This window comes from Cervus elaphus, chromosome 12 (assembly GCF_910594005.1).
Source record: "Cervus elaphus chromosome 12, mCerEla1.1, whole genome shotgun sequence".
NCBI lineage: Eukaryota > Metazoa > Chordata > Mammalia > Artiodactyla > Cervidae > Cervus > Cervus elaphus.
The window spans coordinates 55,838,670-55,857,707 of record NC_057826.1 but is presented as its reverse complement, the minus strand read 5'-3'; the positions used below and the strand labels follow the sequence as shown (position 1 = coordinate 55,857,707).

General features: G+C 42.6%; 1 protein-coding gene across 3 annotated transcripts in view; it reads right to left on the bottom strand.

The window, feature by feature from the left end:
* The window catches only part of ZNF609 (zinc finger protein 609), a 198,630-nt gene that overhangs the window by 6,269 nt on the left and 173,323 nt on the right, over positions 1 to 19,038 (bottom strand). For 2 of the 3 annotated variants that reach the window (XM_043918924.1, XM_043918926.1), the window contains 6 exons: positions 7,250 to 7,337; positions 4,041 to 6,381; positions 2,784 to 3,150; positions 1,089 to 1,264; positions 624 to 840; positions 113 to 191 (listed from right to left, as the gene is read on the bottom strand). In XM_043918924.1, coding sequence (XP_043774859.1) covers positions 118 to 191; positions 624 to 840; positions 1,089 to 1,264; positions 2,784 to 3,150; positions 4,041 to 6,381; positions 7,250 to 7,337 — 3,263 coding nt within the window. In that variant the 3' untranslated portion in view covers positions 113 to 117. The remainder of the gene's footprint in view (positions 1 to 112; positions 192 to 623; positions 841 to 1,088; positions 1,265 to 2,783; positions 3,151 to 4,040; positions 6,382 to 7,249; positions 7,338 to 19,038) is intronic. The other variant, XM_043918925.1, reaches the window with a different exon arrangement.

Here is a 19,038-nt window from a genome sequence, read left to right as displayed (position 1 = left end):
TTCCAGACCGCAGCCCAGAGATGTCCTTCACTGAGGCTCCACAGGGATTCTGTGATCCAGGTATCAACTATCCCTGCTCTCTCTGTGTTGTCTGAGTTAAAAAGTTACTCACCATTCTCACCTCCGGGGGGGTGGGTAGAGTGAAGGAGTCGAGCCTTGCTGGCTGGCAACAATGGCTGTAGAAGAAAGCCCTGAGCGAGAAGGAGGACAAGTCAGTGCAGCACTCGCGCTCTGCAGCTGGTGGGTGCGGGGAGGAGTTTCTTCAATGCCTAGCTAGCTCCACTGAGTTTTGGGGTGCTGACAGAAGAAAATCTGATACGTGGCCAGATATAGCAGCTGGGGATAGACAGACAGGCTCTGTTTTTCAGTTGCTTGTTACTCCTTGGTTGTGGGAACACCTGCTCCTTATTCTTCTGAATATCAAAGTCAATTTTCTGGAGGAGTTTGAGAATCCCTGAGCTCCAAGGGAGGAAATAAATGTTATGATTATACTGATTGTCTGCCGGAGGCTAGGATTCTGGACAGATTGGAGGCTCAAGGGTAAGAAGAGGAGGAGGGGCTTCTTGCCAGGGGCCCCCTGCTATGGCAGTGCTACTGGATGGCAGTGGGGAAACGAGGCTTACCTGCTGCATAGGGTAAGTTGTACTGTGCTGGGAGCAGTGAGTACCCCAGGTGGTGGTGATGGTGGTGCGTGGACATCAGGCGCTGAGAAGGGGAGGTGCGGGGCCGGTCAACACTCCTTTCACCCCCGCCTGCTCCCCCGACGCTGCTACAGCTGCCACCACCCCCAACCACCCCACAGCCTCCCCGATCTCTCTCCTGAGAAGTTTTATCACTTATCTGGAAAGGAAAGCAGACACAAAAGCTCTACTGTGAGGCACACACGTGAAAGCAAGATGCCCCAAGCCCACACTTTGACTCCTTAGAGATGCAGGACACCCAAGAATCAAGGAGGTGCCTGGGGGAGCTCAGGTCAGGCCGGCCACACCACACTGTTATTGGGACTCGAGCCAGCCCACCTTCTCCCAGACCCTGGCTCTGCCCGTCCTGGTCTCTGACAATGGCCAGTGTCTCTGTGCGTCCCTTACCGTGGGAGACTTGCTCTTGTAGTGACTGGCATGCTGCTGCAAGATGTCCAGGGCTTTAGACTCTGAGCTGGATTTACAGCTGACACTGGGGCTAGCTCGGGCCTTGTCAGTATCTTCACCCCCCGAGACCTTGCTGCCATATGGGGAGAAAGAATAGCTGGAAGGCAGGTAGGAACCTGGGAGAGAGAAATAAAGCAGTCAGAGAGATGGGAGAGGCAGGAGAGATTCTGCTTCAGTGAGCCTGGTGAGGCTCAGGCTGAGGGGTGTTCCACCACAGTGTCTTCAGGCTGAGACTCTCAGCGTGTCCTTCCTTTACTGAGCTCCGGAGGCAAACAGCTAAGGGATGTTAAGAACATGGCCCTCAGTTTCTGGGGAATCAACTCCCTTAGAGCCCCAGTCTCAGATTCATCTCCAAGAGGTGCTACAGTCATAGGATTAGAAAGGTCGTTGGATTTGAAGTCATGTCCTTGGGCTCAAATCTGACTTCTGAGACTTACCTGTTGGGTACCTCTGAAAAAATGAACAAGTTCATTAGCTCAAATTAACCTTTTGAGGTTCAATTTCTTGACCATCAAAATGAAGATACTAATACTGATTCCATAGGGTGACAGAGAAGATTAAATGAGATAATGTACATGAATCACCTAGTCCAGTGCCTGGCCTAGAGCAAGTACTCATCAAATGGAACTACTGTTTTTATACAGAAGGACTGGGGTAAGAGGAGAAAGGAATACTGCGGGAAGAGACAATTTCCTATTTCTGTTTGAAAAGCTCACATGTCCTACTTAGAATCTGCCTTAAAACATCAAGACTGTTTGAGCTGCTTTTCTACAGTGAGGTGGGAGCTCCAGAAAGTGAAAGAAGGGCTCTTTAGGCAACAGAGACCAGTGAGTGAAGGAAGCATTTTCTTCTGACTGGTCCAGAATCACTTAAACGCCTACTCTGTGTTGCCCTCCCCCCATGTTGCCCTCCCCCCCATACTCCATGGCAGTATAAGAGCTTATCTTTCCCAAACTGAACCTTCCCCTCACTGGGCCTCCCCTCCATGACTGCCTGATGACTTTATGCTAAACATGATCTTGCAGATGAAAACATTCATTCTCCTGATGTGAATTTTACTTTGTTCCACGTGTCTCTCCTGCTGCAATTAAGTTGTGAGCTCCTTGAGGGGACTGAAGTAGTCTTCTCTATTTCTTTTATATTCCCCCCAGTGTCTAGCACGCTGCAAAATATAGAGTATGTGGTTTTCTTTTTTTTTTTTTTGAGTATGTGGTTTTCTTTTGGCCACACCCCAAGGCATCTTAGTTCCCTGACCAAGATCGAACCCACGCCCCCTGCAGTGGAAGCGGAGTCTTAACAGCTGGACCGCCAGTGGTTAAGTCCTTAAAGTATGTGTTTGGAAAAATCCCAGCTGAGGGAAGATGCCTCTGGTAGATGGGGTTTCGCCTTCAGTTATCCATAAAAACTGACTGCAGAGTCAACCCTTCACCTGGTGCAAGGGAGGAAGGAATGGTCCCACAGACTGTAAGCAGGGGTCACTCAAGGAGCTCAGGGTTAGAGTGACCACAATACCACATTCACATCAGAGTTACCATCTACCTGAGCCTCAGTAGCCTTAGCAAGAAAACTGGATTTGAAATCTGCTTCGTTTCCCTTCCCAGTGAACAGAGCAGCAGCTGGAGCGCGGTGCCGTACCTGGGTAGTTCTGCATCATCACGGCAGGCATGCCACGGTAGCTGGGGTGGCTGGGGTCATAGGACTGGCTGTAGGAGTAGCCGTGCATGTAGGGGATGTAGGACTGGTGCTGGGTGAGGGGGGAGGACACAGGCACGTGGACACTGGGTCGGGGCTCCTTGCTCCCAAGGCGGGATTCCTCTGATGTGGGCAGCTTGCAGTCACTACTTGTGCTTTCCTTCCCATCCTCCTTGGGAACAGAGTCCTTACTCCGACTCCTTTCCTCCTTCAGTTTGCGGTCCCGCTCCTCTTTCCACCGCTCATCCTCTGACTTGATGTCCGAGTACTTGGCAGGATAGACATACGTCCACATCCGGGGCTCTGCTTCCTGCAACAATCACAGAATGACGTGAGTGTTGTACAGATAAAAGAGAGAGAGATTTCAACTCCAAGGCCCCAGTAGAAACACCAGAGCACAGCAGATAATACCAGACACCTGGGGCGCTGCGGGATCTGGGCCTCCACTGACCTTCGTTCAAAATCAACTATGGTCCCTCCTGCTTAAATGCCTATCCCCTCCCCCCAACAAAAGGATATAAAATGTGGGGAAAGAGAGGGAAAATCCACTGATGGGTCTTCTCTATGAGAAAACAAGCATTTGAGGGAAGTGACTGGAAGAAGCTGTTCCCGTTCCAAGGATATTTAGGTAGTTTCCCTTCTTCAGAGCAAGTTTGGGGGCAGAGAGCTGTAGAGGCCGCTCCACTCAGAGGAGGGTGGGCTAATTGCGGCACAAAGAGGGGGCCTTCCTAAGCCTCATGAATAGAGAAACAAGTAAGACCAAGCTCTTAGTTCTAACTCTGCCTATAAAACCTTTTTGAGAGTAATTCAGTCTGAGAAGGGTGCTTCCGTCTACTTTAAAAACTGGAGAGACCACCTTTCTTCATTCCGTGGGAACCACACAGTGGATGAGACACGTTTAGGCATCACTAGGTACCTGGTTCCAGTTCTGGTTCTGCTGGTCAAGTCTTGAGTACCTCCAGACAAATCAAGCTAACTTACCTGGGCCTCTCTTGTTAAATGGGAAAAACCTCTTTCACTGGTGTGAAGAGTGCTTTTAAAAAAACATTAAAATGATTTACAAAGGTAAAGAATCCCTAACCTTATAGACTTCTCCTGCTATCCGTACTATGTTGATTCCCTACATAAGGACGGCCCTGATTTATAAGGACGAGAGAAAGACTATCCAACAGTATTTCCATTTCCTTCCAGAACAGTTACCTGTCGGTACCAGAGTATTGGATCCACCTCTGCCTGTCGGCCACAGTCGGCACCTGTCTTGGCCTCAGAAGCCTCCTTGCCTAGGTGGCTGGCCTCACTCAGCTTTACTTTAAGTCCTTCTGGGGCCTGGCTGGGGAGTTTGGAAGAGTCATCTAACTTGGGAATAATGACTGACTTGGCAGGATCCGCCCCTGGCTCCTTCGCCTTGCCGGGTCCTGACTTTACCAGGTCCGTGAGGCTGGGGGCCTTGGTGAGAGTTGGTGGAATTGACGGCTTTTGCTTCCAGTCTTCCTTAAGTGCTGCCTCCCGCTCCTTCAGGCCCATCTCGGCCTTCTTGTCCAGTCCTCGCTGCTGCTGCTCCAAGCTCTGCCGTTTCTGCTGCTCTTCGTACTGCTGTCGGTAAGCGGAGTTGGTGCTCAGGAGGTGGGTGTGGTAGCTCTGGTCGCTGTAGCCGTAGGGGGGCACGTAGGCATACTGGTTGTAGTACAGGGACTGCATGTACATGTTGGGACGCTGCTGGATGACGGAGGGCTGCTGGCTGGAACTGCTCAGCTCCGGCTTCTTTTCCTCACAGACATCGTTCTTCACTTTTCCCTCTATGCTCTCAGGTTCCTCATCCTTTTTTGTCTTTAGAGCCTGGCTCTCCACTCCTGCCTGGCTGCTGGGGTTGAGAGCCCCTGGGCTGGACTGTGCATAGCTTGGAGAGTAGTAACTTTCAAAGCCTTGGTAATATGGTGAGTCTTTGCTCTGTGGCTGAGGGGGGAAAAGAGTTTTCTTGGCCCCTTCCTTGACCAGCTGCTCGGGGTCCTTGGATTTGACACTGTCCACTTTACCCTCTCCATCCTCCCCAGCATCAGAAATGTCAGAGTATGCAGGGCTGTTGGTTTTGACTGAGCTGGCTTCAGCTCCGTTCTGGGTCACTACATGTAACGGGGTCATGGGCTGGGTAGGGGTAGTGCTATCTAGGCGGCTGCTGCCTCCAATTGAAGGGCTGGGAGCATTGTCTGTGAAACTGTAGATCTTGTCAGCTTCTGCCTTGATGCTGGCCAGTCGGCTCTGGTGGGGGTCTGAGGAGCCATTCAGGAGGCCCTCCATCTTCATCCCATCTCCCGATGATTCCCTGAATGGGCTTTTGCCTTCTTCTGCTCGACATACCTTCCCAGGGGTCAGAGGACTTTCAAGTTCCTTTGAAGATTCCTTCTTTTTTTTCTCTTTCTTTTTCTTGTCCTTGGCTGGAGTCAAGGCAGGGTTGACTGTAAAAGGTTCTCCCATCACAGTGGGCTTGGGCTGAATGGGCTTCAGTTGGGGGCTGTTGGGCATGGCCTGGACCACGGTGGTGGTCAAGCCTGAGGAGGAGCCTGGGCTTGCTGCCGTGAAGGTGGCTGTCTGGAAGGTATAAATTTGCTGTGGGGGAATGGCAGGGGCAATGGGCCGGGCTGACTTTAAACTTTTGGAAGGAATCTTTTCAGGTTTCAAACTAGAGGGCTTTTTACATTTTTCTTTTTCCATACACTTCCTTTCCAAAGAATCAAAAGCATCATTGCTTGTTTCATCCATTACTGAGGGTCCATCATCAGAGCCATCATTGGATAAGGCCCCGAGATCTGTGTCCCCTTCCCCACTCAACTTTTTCTTACAGAGGCCTTTTGTGCTGAATTTGCTTGAAGGAGAAGGGCTATGGGGCTCCACGAGCCGAACTTTGGGGGTAGCTGAGCGGGCAGGGGACAGGGAACCCTTCTGTGAGACAGATGCACCATTGCAGCTCCCGAGATCTGCATGGAGGGTGGGCTCCTCTCCGTACTCACTGTCTCCGTCTGCTTCTGGCTTGCTGTCATCATCTGTATGGGCATGAGCTTGGTGGTACTTAAGTCCATTGATGTGCTTGTACTTTTTGTTGCAGTTTGGGTGCGGACAATCAATCAGGACTGGGGAAGGGCAATTTCTGTCTAGAACAGTGGATTCCACCTTGGTCCCAGGGAGGGGGCCAGTGGCTGAGCCCATGGAATTCGTACGGACACGTTTGCTCCCTTTGGAGTCCTCTGAGCTAGAATTCAGCTCCATGTCTGAAAGGGGTTTGTTTTTCCGCTTATTAGCTGAGGAAGGGCTGGCCTTGACATCCTCAGAGGTGCTACTGGCAGGCGGGCGATGTTCTGAAGAATTCTGGCTGCCCCGACGGCCTTTGCTATTGGCTCCTGCTCGGGTTTTGCTGTTGCTGCTGGTCCCTTTGCTGTCGGAGGCTGTGGCTGTCTCATTGACAGGCGTGTTACTGTTGGGACGCATGCGTTTGCCTCTACCCCGACCATTGCGCATTTCCAAGTCACTGGTGGGAGAGTCACAGAACCTTGGCAAATGACAAACACAACAAGATATTATTAAGAAAAGAAGCTACCTTCAAACCAGGGTAGCTGCAGCCTCCAAAAGAACTGTCCAGATGGTAACTATCATTTTCAATGAATATCATTTGTTAAAGAAACTTCTGAAAACAGGCCAACTGCATTACTGGTGAGCTTCTAGGATGTTACCTGCATGCTAGCTATAAATTATTCCCAAAGATTTGGGTTCCCCCAACCCTGATGAACAGGAAATTAATACTAGGAACTAGCTGTAAGATGAAATTCACTGAAATATCAGTCTATGGCCAACTGCACCTTGAAAGGTCTTTGTGAAATCCAGATTGTCTAATGGAGTTTATGAAACTGAAAATGTTCTTGAGTTTTAACTTCTGAGAGATAGCTACTATCAAAAAACATCATCGACGAATGCTTGTTCACCCACAGTCAGATTCTGACCTTGGTCTCGAGGTGACTTTAGAAGCCAGAATTCAGTCATTCTAGATAAAGGCTTAAACAGGATCTCGTCACCATTCCTACCCAAACCAACACCTGACTGATCTCTCCTTCTTGAATGCTAGCTGAATATGATGCATTCCCTTTTTTTTTTTTTTTTAATGTTGCTCAGTCATATCTGACTCTTTGCAAACCCATGGACTGTAGCCTACCAGGCTTCTCTGTCCATGGGATTTTCCAGGCAAGAATACTGGAGTGGGTTCATCCCCTTGTTTTTTATACCATACTGTCCTTTAAAAGCTGAGTGTCCTTTAAAAGCTATCCAACTCTAACATTATCTTTATTATACCTTTATCTAGGTATGAGGGATCATTGATAAGGGTGGTTCAAACCAACATAGGCAAAAAGCTGTAGCGTGCTTACCTCGGGGGTGCCCAATCATGCCGTGTGCAGTCAAGAAGTGTACCTACATAAGTCTTGTTCCTCCATGTTACATTCACCACTAACATCCCTGAAAGACAAGAAGACTCAGATATACACAAAAGAAACTCTGTTGGCCACTGAGAAGAGTATTTTCCGTCTGAGTAGCATTCTAGCTCCTGTAGAAGGGTTTAGGGGTTGCTCTACGTCCCAACAGGCCTAATAGCATTAGGCTGGAATAGTTCCATGGGAACTGCCTACAACACTACCAGGGGCCCTTAGGATGGGGAACATTTGCAAAGATTCCATGGTCCAGTTAAGGTACATTTTCCTAACTTTTAAAAAAACTATGCAGCATTTCAAATACACTAAAAAATACAAAGGTTAACTTAAAAAGCTCATGTGCCCATGTAGCAGCTCAATGGATTTATAAGATTTTATGCTATACTTGCAACAAATTTCTTTTTTAAAGAACAAAATATAGCTGAAAAGCACTGTTTACTGTATTTTCAAACCTGCCAATGATGGGATCAGGCTGGTTGTATAACTTACCTCTCTCACTTAACATTAAAAATTTAAGATATATCAATGTTGACATGAAGAGCTTAACCCATTTGTTTTAATGGTGCTCAAGTATGTCACTGCATGACTCGACCACAATTTATACATCCTACTGATGGAAATTTAGATGTTTCTTGCCCATTTTCACTATAAATGACATCATAATGAGCATTCCTGACATGTTCATTTTATTTTAAAATGGTTTTGAATAAATAAAAGTCACATTCCAAAATTTAAAAGGTAGGGAAAAAAAAAAAAAAAAGCAAACAAACCCCAAGATAAAATGAAGTGTTCTTCCTGTCACTATTCTTCAGCTTTTTAGGTCCCCTACTCAGAAACATCCATGGATATCCATGTATTCCTCCAGAGGCATTTTATATATTTATAAGCAAAATATGTTTATATATTCTTCCTCAGATGGTAGCAGTGTACACCAATATTATGCACATTTCCCATGTAACCATATATTTTGGATCATTCTATATGATCACACATAGAACTACTTCATTCTTTTCAATGGCTGCATATGCATGATTTCAAACTATACCATCATTGATTTGACCACTTCCCTGCTGATGGACATTTGGGTTGCTTCACTCTTCCACTACTACAAATAATGCTGAATAACTAATCTTGTACACATGCTTTATGTTACATATTATAGAATATATCTGTAAGGTAAATTCCTATAAGTAAAACTGCTACTCATAGAGTATTTAGATTTGGATTTTTCATAAATACTTCCAGTTTGTCCTCAAAGAGGATGTACTAATTTATAAACCCATTAGTGCATGAGAACACCTGTTATTCTTTCCCTTTGGCAATACAGTGTTCTCAAACTTTTTGGTTTTGCCAATCTGATAGGAGACAAATAGTGTTTTATGTACTTTTAATGTCATATTTCTTATTATCAGTTTGTATATCATTTCATTACAAGATACCAGCATGAAACATCTGTATTTCCTTTCTAGTGAACTGTCTGTTCATACCCTTTGCTCATTTTTCTACTGAATTATAGTCTTTTCTTATTTGTGACTGTTTACTGTGGAAAATTCTTAAAGAGATGGGAATACCAGACCACTTTACCTGCCTCCTGAGAAACCTGTATGCAGGTCAAGAAGCAACAGTTAGAACTGGACATGGAACAATGGACTGGTTCAAAATTGGGAAAGGTGTATGTCAAGGCTGTATATTAGCACCCTGCTTATTTAATTTATATGCAGAGTACATCATGCAAAATGCCAGGCTTGATGAAGCACAAGCTGGAATCAAGATTGCTGGGAGAAATGTCAATAACCTCAGACATGCAGATGACATCACCCTTATGGCAGAAAGCAAAAAGGAACTAAAGAGTCTCTTGATGAAAGTAAAACAGGAGAGTGAAAACATTGGCTTAAAACTCAACATTCAAAAAACGAAGATCATGGCATCCGGTCCCATCACTTCATGGCAAAAAGATGGGGAAACAATGGAAACAGTAAGAGACTTTATTTTCTTGGGCACCAAAATCATTGCCAATGGTGACTGCAATCATGAAATTAAAAGATGCTTGCTCCTTGGAAGAAAAGCTATGACAAACCTAGACAGTGTATTAAAAAGCAGAGACATTATTTACCGACAAAGGTCTGTCTAGTCAAAGCTATGGTTTTTCCAGTAGTCATGTATGGATGTGAGAGTTGGACCCTAAAGAAAGCTGAGTGCCAAAGAATTAATGCTTTTGAACTGTGGTGTTAGAGAAGACTCTTGAGAGTCCCTTGTACAGCAAGGAGATCCAATCAGTCAGTCCTAAAGGAAATCAGTCCTGAATATTCATTGGAAGGACTGATGCTGAAGCTCCAATACTTTGGCCACCTGATGGGAAGAACTGACTAAATGGGAAAGACTCTGATGCTGGGAAAGATTAAAGGCAGGACGAGAAGGGGATGACAGAGGATAAGATGGTTGGATGGCATCACTGACTCGATGGACCTGAGTTTGAGCAAACTCCAGGAGTTGCTGATGGACAGGGAAGGAAGCCTGGTGTGCTGCAGTCCATGGGGTCACAAAAACAAATATTTGTTATTTGGTTTTTTTTCTTATGGCTTCTCTGAGTATTTTCATGGTTTGAATTTTTGACTCTTTCATCCATCTGGAATTTAACATGGTATAAAATGTCTGACATGGACCTTTTTTTGTTTGGTTTGCTTTTTTTTCCCTTTGGCCACACTGCATGACTTAATGATTTCTTAAGTTTTCCAACCAGGGATTGAATGTGGGCCCTTGTCAGCGAGAGTGGAGTACTGGACCTCCAGGGAATTCCCTGACATGGACTTTTTTTTGTTTGCTTTGCCTTAATTCTGAATTATTTTTTGTTATTTTTCTATTTAATGAAGTAAAATATATTAAGCTTTTCCCTATGGTTTGTGCTTTTTATGTCTTACTACAAGGTCATGAACATTTTACCATGAAATATTTTAAAGGTATCTTTAATAAGCTAAGAATGGTTTTTATATTTTTAGTGGTAGGAAAAAATGATAAAGAGAATATTATTTTATGTCATCTGAAATTATATGAAATTCAGATATTTCTCAGAAATAAAAGCTTTATTGGGATATAGCCACATTTATTCATTTACCCACTGTCTATACCTGATTTCACGCCTCAAGGCAGACAGAGCTGGTGTGTGTCATAGAGGCTATACGGCCCTCAAAGCCTAAAATATTTACTATTTGGCCCTTTATAGAAAATGTTCACCAACACCTTTTTTAGATCTTTTTTCTTTTCTAATATAAGCATTGAAGATATAAATTACCCTCATAGCCCACTTTACTTGAATTTCACAAGTTTTAATATGTTTTTATTATCATTCACATCAAAACATTTTCTAGTTCCCTCCCCTTTTTTTTTTAAATTCTGGGTTTATTTAGAAGAGTGTTGTCAAATTTTCAAATACCTGGGAATTTTCCAACTATCCTTTTGTTTCTGATTTCTAATATAATTCTACTGTAGTTAGAGAACATACTATATAATGATTTCAATCCTCTTAAATTTATTGAGAATCAATTTAGGTATAAAATATGGCCTATCTTGAAGAATATCCCATGTGCACTTGAAAAGAATATTTCAAAATGTATATTCTGCAGTTGTTGGGTAGCCTATATAGATCAAGTTGATTGATAATGTTTTTCAAATCTTGTACATCCTTATTAATTTTCTGTCTTATTAGTTATACTTGTTGCTTGTTCTTGCTGTAACGCCTATTTGGACCTTCTAGACTAATCCTCTTATCTTTCCAACCTACTTCCCATTTCTTTGTCTTTTGATGCTAAGCGATTTCCTTCATCTTCTAGGAAATTTTCACTTTTTTTCTATGACTCATACTGATCTCTCATATTCTTTTCTCTTTGTTTTTGATTCTTGCAACTTATAATTTTTTTCTTTGACTACAACATACAGGATAGAATTTATCCAATGTACTGAGTTTTTTAAAAATTTAAATGACTATAAGTAACAGTCATTCCTTATCAAGGGTACTTTTTTAATGCTCCTGTTCTCTTTGGAATCAGATTTTAGAATGCTCTATCATAAAACCAGATCAGACAAGGGAGCTGAAAAAAAGAAAAAAAAAGATTATCCTAACAGAAAGTCTCAATCTAATGAAATCAGGGCAAGAAAGAAGTTTGGTTTAGTCAATTGGATTTTTTTTTTTTTTTTTTTACCATTTTCTTTTTTTTCCCTCATGTATTTATTTTTAAACTGAAGTATAATTTACAATGTTGTGTTAGTCCAAGTGTATAGCAAAGTGATTCAGCTCTGTGTATATATGTGTGTGTATATATACACAGACAGACCTCCTAAGAAAGCAACTGGGCTAAATTCTCTCTGGCTGTTAGCAAAGTGAACTCATATGGATGTCTCTTCCCAGTGATAACCTGCTTTGATTACCAGATAACCAATTTGAATAGGAGCAGAATCCATTTATTTCTAGACAAGGTAAGACTTTGAAGTTGGTGCCTCATTAACAAGGGCAGATGAGCTGTAAACAGAGAGCAGGTATACAATAATAAGAAGAATGTTATTCCTCTTCTTGAAACAGCTGGCCAGGAACATAGGTTTATAAATCTGTCTCCTTCCTCTGGTATAATCTGCAAACCTTAACAATAATGAATGAGCTTAAAAAATGACAGGTCAGACAGAGTGCTGGAAGTGGAAGAGGGGAAGAGAAAAAATTCTAATATGGAAAAACAAAATGGAAGCTTGTTTAAATGTCAGAGCAAACAGTTTTCTGAAATATAACTCTCTTCCTACAAGGTTCCGGCTTGAGACAGCTGGGCGAATAAGAGGACAGGAAGGAAAAAGCAGAAAATAACACTTAACAGACCTAGTTTCACTATTAGGGGCTAACTATAGGGCAGCAAGGAGGCTGAAGAGAAAGAGAAAAATTGGTTTTCATTTAAGAAAGTTCCCTATTTTGAATAAGTGTTCACAAAATAAGGAAACGCTTGGCATATTTAAAGGTGATAATAATGCTAAAAGTAGAAGTAGTGCTTTGTGTTTCTCTAGGTGGTTATCTGCCTATTTACCACGGGCCTCACAGACATAATCTCAATAAACCATTATTAAGTTTTAGAGTGTTGAGTATTCTCCTTTCTTAAAGGTGATCAGCACGGGAACACAGTAAAGGGGAAATGACTTAGGTATGAGGCAGCAGTCAGGTTCCCCCAAGTCACAGGAGTGCAGTGTTAAGACAACTTGATGCCAAAGGAGCACTGCTTTGTTTCAGAGGGCAGTTCAGAACAGTTGTGCAGTCAAGACTGACACTAGCGCAATAGTCGAAAAAGTAAATTTTACCTCCCGAGCCCTCACTGTTACCATTTCCACGAAGTACATTCTTTCTCTCAGGGATCTAGTAGCCTCATGCTCAGTTGCTGTTCAGTCACCAAGTCATGTCCGACTCTCTGTGACCTCATGGACTGCAGCATGCCAGGCCTCCCTGTCACTCACCATCTCCTGGAGTTTGCTCAAGTTCATGTCCACTGACTAGGTGACATCATCCAACCAGCTCAGCGGACCACTCTCCTTTGGTTTAAACTTTTATTTTTGACTGTGCTGGGTCTTCACTGCTGCTCAGGCTTTTTCTAGTTGCAGAGCACTGGGTCTGCTCCTCGTGGTTGTGCCAGGTTCCTCATCACGGCGCCTTCTCTGGTTGGAGAGCACAGGCTCTAGGGCTCGCAGTCTCAATAGGTGGCGCACGGGCTTAGTTGTTCCTTGGCATCTTCCAGGGATCTTCCAAGACCAGGGATTGAACCCAAGTCTCCTGCATTAGCAGGCAGATTCTTTACCATCAAGCCACCAGGGAAGTCTTTCACCATCTCCTTCTTGAAACATTTTCTTCATTTGGCCGTCAGGACAAGGACACCACTCTGGCCTGATTTTCTTCTTGCTGTTCTGCTTGCTTTTCTTCAGTACCTTTTGCTGTTATTTCTTCATATCTAATGACTCAAGCTTCTGTTTCCAGCACCAACCTTTTCCCTCCACCTTCAGCACCATCTTGTCTCTTTCCCTTGGCTTCCTGTGGCCAGTCTGCCTCCACGCCTCCCTCTATACTGCCTGCGCCTCCTCCAAGCGCTCAGTTCCCTCAGACAGATTTTCCCCTGGAACCTACCCCACCTCTGAAACTCTCCCAGTTCCCTGTTCTTCTCAACTTGTTAAAACCTGTCCCTTTAAAATTAAGCCTTCTGAGGAGGATTCAGAAGTTAAACCTCTAATTTCTTATATTCCCTTATACTGAACTGTAAGCCACTGTCAAAGATTTTCCCAAAGTAACGGAAGATCCTCACAGATTTGCTGAGGAATATAATATAATCACTCAAATTTACCAAACAGGTTCCCCTGTCTTAAATGAGCTAGTTCATATACATGTTGGTGAAGGCCAGGCCCAGCACTGGAGGAAAACTTCTAACTGGGAAAATCCTGAAATGTTTCTAGAATTACAACTGGGAGATCAGCCCACTAACTTACTATATGATCAGGTTTGAGCTATTGCTAAGTGATTTCACTGAGCAATTCCTAGGGCTTTTTCAAAGCCTGCTAATTGAAAAAATTTAGGTTTGCACAGAAAAATCTGTTGAACCTGTTCATAAATATTAAGTCAAATTCAAATTTAAAAAAAATTCTGGTCTTTCTTCACATGTTGATGCCACCTGAGAAATTTTCAACTCTATGTTTATTAATGAGCTGAACTGGGAGCTTTCCCTTCTAGTAAAAAGGACCACAATAGAATGGGAAACTGTGTCCACTTGAGATTTAATCTGACAAACTAGCTCTCTTGGACGCTAAATGAATGACTAAATGAGAGACCACTAAAATTCTTAATCTTCAAATCCAGCAAATGAAGGCTCCTAAATAAAACCCAAATCCCCCCAGTTTCTGCTACTATTGCAAAGAGTTAGGACATTGGAAAAGAAATTGTTACAAATTTAAGTACTTTAGGCACCTTTAGCTGTCTAACTAGGGCCTCCCAGGTGGCCAGTGGTAATGAGCCCACCTGCCAATGCAGGAGATACAAGAGATGTGGGTTCGATTCCTGGATCAGGAAGATCTCTTGGGAGGAGGGCATGGCAACCCACTTCAGTATCCTTGCCTGGGAAATCCCATAGACAGAAAAGCCTGGTGGGCTACAGTTCATGAGGTCATAAATGAGGTTGTAAATGACTGAGCAACTGAGCACTCATGCATGCCTCCTGGTGGTCCAGAGGCTAAGACTCCTTGCTCCCAATGCAGGGGTCCCAGGTTCGATCCCTGTTCAGGGAACCAGATTCCCTGTGTTGCAACTAAACCCTGCATGCCACAATGAAGATCAGAGGTCCCTGTGCTGCAACTAAGACCTTACAGCCAAATAAATACACACACATATTTTTTAAAAAAAGATTCAATTTGCAAAATTGGTGGAGGCCCTCCAAATACCTTGGCTAAACTGTTGTTGTTAGTCCTTCCAGATTTCAGATCTACCCCTTTTAGAAGTCATAAACTCTCACCCTTTGAGATAGTAATAAGATGTCCGATGCACTTGGCTCCTGCTTCTTTTGACCCACAAGTAATAAAAGGAGAGATACTCAATACTGCTGAGGCCTAATTGCTTCTATTAAAAATAACCATGCTTTGGTAGAGCAGTCTTTTTTGCAGTGCACCCTGGGGAAGGTGAAGACCTGAAGCATTACACCTTGTAACCTGGAGATTTCATCTACTGGGAAAGAACTCTCTTATGCCTCATTGCAAAGGCCCCTATCAGACACCACCAACTCCTGTACCACCTAACTCCAAGGAACAGACTCTTGGGGAGTCATGTCTACAAGGAAAGAAAGCAGGAAACCCTGACGACCTCACAATATCTGGTTATCTGAAAATGAAGATTTCCCAGAAATGAAGCAACAACATCCACTGAGCCAGCTTTCCCAAGATACCTGGACCAGCCCTATGGTAAGTTTACTTCAGATGATCTGAAATGTTTAAGATCTTGATAACATATGGACTTTAGATAAGAAGTGATTGAGAATTCTCCCTTCTACCCTCCCTTGTCACTAGGATGTCATCGCAAATAGGTTTCTAATCTGTACTTTCCCTCTGGCAGGAGACCTTATACCCAAGAAAGGTCCTTCCTGGCATTGAGAAACAAAAACCTACTCAAACTAGCTAAACTGACTTTTGGTCAGTGATACTGTCAGAGAAAGATCTTGATTAAAAGGGAGGAGGGACGTGTAAAAAATTAATAAACAAAAACCTATGTAGAGCTGTGAGACTTGAAGGCGCTCTTATGTCCTGTGATAACAGCAGAGCCCAACAGGAAGAAGAAATGTATCCTCTTCTTTCCCAGCAAGGACCAATCAAGGTTTCTTTGTTTTCTTTAGCTCCCCAACTTCCACTTTCCATCTATAAAAGTGTTCTCCTTCCCTTTCCATATGGGGACTTGCATGTGGCTCATCACAGTTGCAGACCCCAAACTGCATTTCTCTGTCTGTCCTGAATGAACCCTTCTTTGCTGGAGCAATATTTGGCAATTTTATTTAAGTCAATAAAAGAAAAACTTACAAGTAGTTCCATTCTTATATATAGTGGGAGTCTTACTAGCGTTTGAATACAGTAATGGTTTATTTTGTGAGTTGAATAAGCATCTACTGTACTCAACTGAGTTAGTAACCAACTGTGTGATTCTGGCAAGCTACTTTATCTTCCTTTGTTGGATTAGACCTCTAAAATTCTGTGACTCTGTGAAAGGCTGTGAAACTCAAGCACTCAAAAGTATAAATGACTAATAAAATATTATTTCTTATGGAGTTTTACCAATGATGAAAGACTTAAGTTAAAGAAAATGCAAGGCAAGAAATATAAGGCATGTCATTTCAGATATTATTTACCTGGTAGAAAAAAATTTTATCTGAGTGGGAGTATATATTGGTAAAAGCACTCTGGAAAATTATTTTATTTCTACCAAATTCATGTATTTCTAAGCAGATCTTATAAAGCTAAACATAATCTACCCTAGGACCCAACCTCTGACACTGAAAATAGTGATAGAGTTTATTTTCTTGGGCTCCAAAATCACTGTGGATGGTGATTGCAGCCCTGAAATTAAAAGATGCTTGCCCCTTAGAAGAAAAGCTATGACAAACCTAGACAGTATTAAAAGCAGAGACATCACTTTGCTGACAAAGGTCTATATAGTCAAAGCTATGGTTTTTTCAGTAGTCATGTATGGATGTGAGAGTTGGACCATAAAGAAAGCTGAGCTCCAAAGAATTGATGCTTTTGAACTGTGGTGTTAGAGAAGACTCTTGAGAGTCCCTTGGACAGCAAAGAGATCAAACCAGTCAATCCTAAAGGAGATCAGTCCTGAATATTCATTGGAAGGACTGATGCTGAAGCTGAAGCTCCAATACTTTTTTGGCCATCTGATGCAAAGGGCCAATTCACTGGAAAAGACCCTGATGCTGGGAAAGACTGAGAGCAGGAGAAGAGGGCAACAGAGGATGAGATGGATGGCATCATTGGCTCGATGGACATGAGTCTGAGCAAACTCTGGGAGACAGTGATGGACAGGGAAGCTTGGCGTGCTGCGGTCCATGGGGTTGCAAAGAGTTGGGCACGACTGAGCAATGAACAACAACAATGAATCTATGACCCAGCAATTCTCAGAAAAAAGAACTCATATTTAACAAAAGACAAGTAAAAGAAGGTTCATAGCAGCTTCACTCGTAATAGTCCCAAACTAGAAATAACACAAATGTCTGTAAAAAGTAGAATGGATAAATTATGGTATATTCATAATGTAATACTAGAAAGCTCTGAAGAATGAACTACTGCTACACATTACAGAATGGATGAATCTCATAGACACAATGTTAAGAGAAAGAAGCCAAACAAGAGGACATACTATGTGATCACATTTCAAGATAGGAAAACTCATCTATAATGGTAGAAATCAGAATGGTTACCTTTTGGGATGGTATTGACTGCACAGGGCATGACAGAATCCTCAAGGGAAACTGGTAATGTTCTAATTCTGGATATAGGTAGTGGTCACACAGCCATATAAATATGTAAAAAGTCATCAAATCATGTACTTAATATTTATGCATTTATTTATGTTATACTTCAATAAAACATTAAAGCAATCTACAGCAGGCAGTAAGTTCTCTCTCAGGAGCATTCTATTCTGTCAAAGAATTAAAAACTCTGGGATATGGTTACCAACTCAGTCAACTTCCACAGAGAAAGTCTATCTCCCCTGAGGTTAATCAACAAACAATATTTTAACACCAGAAACTAACACTACATTGTATGGGACTTCCCTGGTGGTCCTGTTAAGAATCAGCCTTCCAATGCAGGGGACGTGGGTTTGGTCCCGGGTCAGGGAACTAAGATCCCACATGCTGCAGGGCAACCAATCTTCCATGCTGCAACTACCGAGCCGTCACGCCACAACTAGAGAGTCCATGTGCCCAACAAAAGACCTTACATGATGGAACGAAGATCCCATGTGCTGCAACTAAGACCCAGCACAGTCAAATACATAAGAAACTAACACAATGTTGTAAATCAACTATACTTCATTTAAAAAACTCTCAAAACAAAAAAAACAAACTTTTTTTTTTTTTTGGTGTCAACATATGCCAGGGGATAGTGTCAGGCTTAAAGTGTAAAATATGTATAATAATCCTTTATTTATTGGCAACATATCTACATGTTTCTACTGTTACTATGCCTAGAGGGACAAAGGAAATTCATATGTTGTTGGTGGGTGTATAACGCTGGTTCAACCCCTGGTGGCAATCTGGCATTATTTTTCAAAAAACACATACTCTTTGACCCAACAAATCCACTTGAAGGTATTTATCCACAAATATTCTCAGTGTACAAAATGAACAAGGTACTTGCTGCAGCAGTGTTTACAATAGCAAAAGATGGGAAACTAACTAAATGTGCTTCAAAGAAGAAGCAATTAAATACATTTTTGAACATCCACATGATGGGATACCATGCAGCTATTAAAAAGAACAAAGCAACTATTAAACAAACTGATATGGAACAGGCAAATGGAAAAAAAAGCAAGATACAGACCAGTAATTATAGTATGCTACCACTGTGTAAAAAACAAACATATAAATATCTGTTTATAAGTGCATGGAAGGTCTCTGAAAGGATAAATAAACTAGTATTAGTGGTCTTCTCTATGGAGGGAAACTGGGTGGCTGGAATTCAGGGGAAAGAAACTTGTTTTTCATTGTATATTCACTTTACTGTTGAATTTTTATACCATATACATGTGTTACCTATTCAAGAAAAGGTAAAAATAGTAATTAATTTTGGTAGCACTATTTCAAAAATGTTAAATTTTTTTTCCCTTTAGGAAGAGCAAGGCAATAATATACTTGAAAAGGGCAATTAAGTGGCAGGATAACACCATCTCTGAAACCCTGTCTCACTTCCTTTAAGTGGGAAATGTCTCTTTTTTTCAATTCAGAGTATCAAAGTGACTGTGGAAGTTTTAAAATATGACCACAAATTCTTTGATATTCTTCCCTTCAAAAAGGAGAAGTCTAACATGTAACCCAGTGTTCACAACAGCACTATTTATAATACCTTGGACTGCAAGGAGATCCAACCAGTCCATCCTAAAGGAGATCAGTCCTGGGTGTTCATTGGAAGGACTGACGCTGAAGCTGAAACTCCAATACTTTGGCCACCTCATGCGA